This window comes from Apium graveolens, chromosome 9, assembly GCF_009905375.1.
Source record: "Apium graveolens cultivar Ventura chromosome 9, ASM990537v1, whole genome shotgun sequence".
Lineage (NCBI taxonomy): Eukaryota > Viridiplantae > Streptophyta > Magnoliopsida > Apiales > Apiaceae > Apium > Apium graveolens.
Window position 1 is genome coordinate 210,560,015 of NC_133655.1, and position 3,885 is coordinate 210,563,899.

At 33.0% G+C, this 3,885-nt stretch overlaps 1 protein-coding gene and 1 non-coding gene across 2 annotated transcripts; one reads left to right on the forward strand and one right to left on the reverse strand.

The window, feature by feature from the left end:
• The first annotated feature begins 282 nt into the window (after positions 1-282).
• LOC141687948 (small nucleolar RNA R71) lies at positions 283-389 on the forward strand. Its single transcript, XR_012561423.1, has one exon. It is a non-coding gene; the product is annotated as a small nucleolar RNA R71 (small nucleolar RNA).
• Positions 390-847: 458 nt separating this feature from the next.
• LOC141685914 (zinc finger BED domain-containing protein RICESLEEPER 3-like) lies at positions 848-1,863 on the reverse strand. The gene is made up of 2 exons (XM_074490990.1): positions 1,134-1,863; positions 848-900 (listed from the first exon to the last, which is right to left on the reverse strand). The coding sequence occupies exons 1-2, from the start codon at positions 1,861-1,863 to the stop codon at positions 848-850; spliced, it is 783 nt and encodes a 260-aa protein (XP_074347091.1).
• Between the last annotated feature and the right edge of the window lie 2,022 nt (positions 1,864-3,885).

The following is a 3,885-nucleotide window of genomic DNA, read 5'->3' on the forward strand; positions in this document are numbered from 1 at the left end:
TTGATTTACTCCATAGTTGGCTAAAGAATCGACCTTCATAGACAGTGCCTGTAGCTGCGCTGTAATAGCTGTAGCTGCATCAACTTCCAGAATACCTGCTACCTTCCAGGCATCATCCTTTGAGTTGGGTTTTGATACTCGTTTGCAGCCATAGTTTCAATGAGATTATAGGCCTCAGTATAGCTTTTGGCCCACAAGGCACCTCCAGAAGCTGCATTAAGCATGGGCCGAGATTGGGCCCCCAAACTATTGTAGAAACCAGTGATCATCATCCAGTCAGGCATACCATGATGTGGACACTTTCTCAACATCTCCTTGTAGCGCTCCCAAGCTTCGCATATAGATTCTCCTTGTTGTTGCGCAAACTGAGTAAGAGCACTCCTTATAGTTGCAATTTTGGCTAAGGGTGAGGATGGTGCGGTTTGGTGCGATTTCGAGTATTAACCGTTACCAAACCATTGAAGGCGGTTCGGTTCGGTAATTAATATTAACCGTAACCACACCATTTAATACGGTTTTTCGATTTCGGTTAAGCATTAATCGGTTACGTTTTTTTCCGATTTTTCACCCCATGTCAAATCTGGATGCTAGTGTATAAACACTATAGGCAGACACTTTTACTTTCATCTAAAAAAATTTCAAATTAAAAAAACTTTACACATAATAAATTAACCAATACATATTTAGGCAATAATTAAATATTGCTAAGTCAATAAAATTATCCAAACTTAATCATGATATTCAAGGACAAAGTCTTCAAAAAATACATAAATAAATAATCAAGTTTCCTAATAAAATCTGATCAACAGATTAACCACGCCAAAATTTCTTCTCAGCTACAATTGTACTAGTCTTCAATCAAGCTCTCCTCCAAATATTTTGGTGCCCTTCCTAGCTCATCTACAAATTCATATAAAAAAATCATAAACACAACAAATAGATATTTATTTTGATACAAATTGTAATTTTATTTTTATTATAATAAAAAAAAAACTAAAACAAAAAACTACATACTAAAAATTTCATGCAACAACCATATTTTAATATTATTAAAAGACCCATTTAGTAACATATATAATATATAATATAATATATTAATATATTAACTAATAATAAATTAAAATTTAAGTTACATTTTTCAATTTCTTCAAGCTGCTTTCTAATCCCATCAAAAGAAAAATGGTGTGGAGTGTCCAGATCCGTTTGCTTTGAATTCTTTGACTTTATCCAATCCTGTGTACAAATTAAAGCTTTAGCAGTCTTTGGAGTGAGTGAACTTCTAAATGGATCAATCACCCTCCCACCAGTGCTAAATGCAGACTCCGAAGCCACAGTAGAAATGGGCATTCCCAACACATTTTTTGCTATCTTAGAGAGGATTGGAAATTTTACTGAATTCATTTTCCACCACTGTAAAATATCAAAATGATCACCTAAATTTCTCTCAATAGCATCTAACATATAAACATCAATTTCAGATTTACTAGTCATGCTATCTTCTGACTCCAAGTGTTTTTCAAAATTTACTATCAAATCAACATCATCCTCCTCATCTTCCTCCTCATCAATGGACATGCGTGTTATATTTGAATTCATCATAAAGTGTTTTTTGGTTGTTCCCCCACCTGCCTTAGCCTCCTCAAGTCTAACATAATCCTTGTAAAATGCATCCAAAGTGCTTTTCACTTTTTCTTTCATTATAATCTGCTTCTCTCTCTCATTAGGATATATCTGTGAAAAACAATAGTCAATATACTGCATCTTCCTACGAGGATCTAGGAGGACTGCTACATAAAAGAGAAAGTTTATGTTGTCAATGTTATCCCAGTACTTGTCATACTTTGCTTTCATGCGTTTTGCCATTTCTAAATATATTGCATCCTCACTAAAACACATGTTTCCAATTTTCACATGCATCTTCACAAGCTCGTCAAAGAACAAATTTTAGGTAACATACTTGGACCCTGAAATTTTCTTCGTCGCCCTGTAAAATATCTTCAAAAATTTAAGAAAATTTCGAGCTATCTCAAAATCTTTTTCTCAAGGAGGTCCTCCTCCAACTACATCTTTTCTCTTCTTTTTCTTAGTTTTGGTTCTTGTGTTGGTTGTGGTATCTTCCTCATCACCCATAAAAAAGTAATTAAAATAAGGCAAGTCATCTTCTTCAAGTCCTTTGAACGCCTTTTCAAATTTTACCGCTGCCTCCAACATCAAGTATGTGGAGTTCCATCTCGTCTCAACATCAAGACACACATTTTTATCACATTCTATGCCTTCTTTTATAATACATTCTTCAAATTTCTCAAAATGAGATGGAGAAGATCTAACATATCTTACAGCCTTTCTAATCCGCACAATCGAGTCATGTTCTTCTTCCAACCCATCTTTCACGACCAAATTAATTATATGGGCACAATATCTTAAATGCATAAAATTACAATCTAAAATTGCGTAGGCTCCGTTAAACTATTTCTTCAAAAATCTGATTGCACCATCATTAGATGCCGCATTATCAACCGTCACTGTAAATATTTTGTCGACACCCCATTTTTCTAAACATGCATATACCAACTTTCCAATTGTTTCCCCCTTATGATTTACAATTTGACAAAAGTTCAAGATCTTTTTTACTAGATTCCAATCTTCATCTACCCAATGTGCCGTGAGGCACATATATATTTTGGGCTGAAGTCCAAGTATCAGTAGTTAAGGACAATCTTTGACCCTTCAAAATTATTTTAAGTGCTTTTGCTTCTTCTACATAGATACTTAAACAATCTCTTGCTACTTTTCAACGGCTAGGAAGTTTAACTCTAGGATTTATTTCCCACACATATTCAACAAAACCATCATCATTAAAAATACTAAAAGGTTTGTTGTCCTTAATACACATCCTAGCAAGTGCCTTTCTACTCCTCTCTTGATTAAAACTATAAGCCTGTAGTGTACGCTCACCTTCATTTCCCGTTTGATTCTTAAGTGCAAATGTTGCCTCCAATGTTTTTTTTTGTTGCTAGTTTTGGCTTTAAAAACAGGAGAAGTCTTACAGTGATTAGTAGGGTGATTACCTAAAGCACTTCTCCCATTTCTTTTAACATGACACTTAATTATCTTTTTACAATAAGGACACTTGGCTTCGGTCATGTTCTCAACATATTTAAAATGGTCCCAAACAAATGATTTTCTTCTCATAGTTTCATTTTTAGCATCAGTAGTTTCGTGTAACTGGTTTGTATCATGTTCCGGGAGTACTTGAGATGTACCGCACTCATGTTGTTTTTCTGTATCAGTAGGAGGAACTTTTTATTTGCCCATATCAGGTGAAAATTGTGAATCACTAAACTCCATCTGCAAAATAAAATTAGATATAAATAACATATTTGTAAAGAAAAGAATTTATAAATAAATTTGATTTTATATAAGAACCTGGTCTTGAATCTTGAATGAGAGCAAAAAATAAAGAAAGATTCAACAGGGCGTCTTTTTCTTATGAATGGAGTTAGAATGAACTTTATAAAACCAAGAGTCTCTCTAAATTCTAAAATCATTTTATAATACAGGAGGAAGTTGACGCTTGAGTTTTTTATTATTATAATAAAGACATTGAAAGTAAGTAGTCTCTAAAAAGAAGTCATAAGCCTTGGTACAATCCGCTAGCGCAAAAAAGAAAATTAGTCCGTTTAATGTACTAATATTTTATTTATAAATTATCATCAAAGCACAAAATATTAATAAGAATTTAATATATATTAAATATTATATATATATATATATTAAATATATATATATATATATTAAATTTCGGTTCTGTTAATTTCGGTGTGGTTTTAGCATAAAACCGAAAATGAAACCGCACCATTAATTTCGGTTTTTTATTTCGGTTTT

Coding starts and splice junctions, on each gene's coding strand:
- LOC141685914 (XM_074490990.1), bottom strand. CDS start 1,863: ATGGCAAAACGCATGAAAGCAAAGTATGACAAGTACTGGGATAACATT. Junction 901..1,133: donor GCTTGAAGAAATTGAAAAAT/GTAACTTAAATT, acceptor ATGAATTTGTAG/ATGAGCTAGGAAGGGCACCA.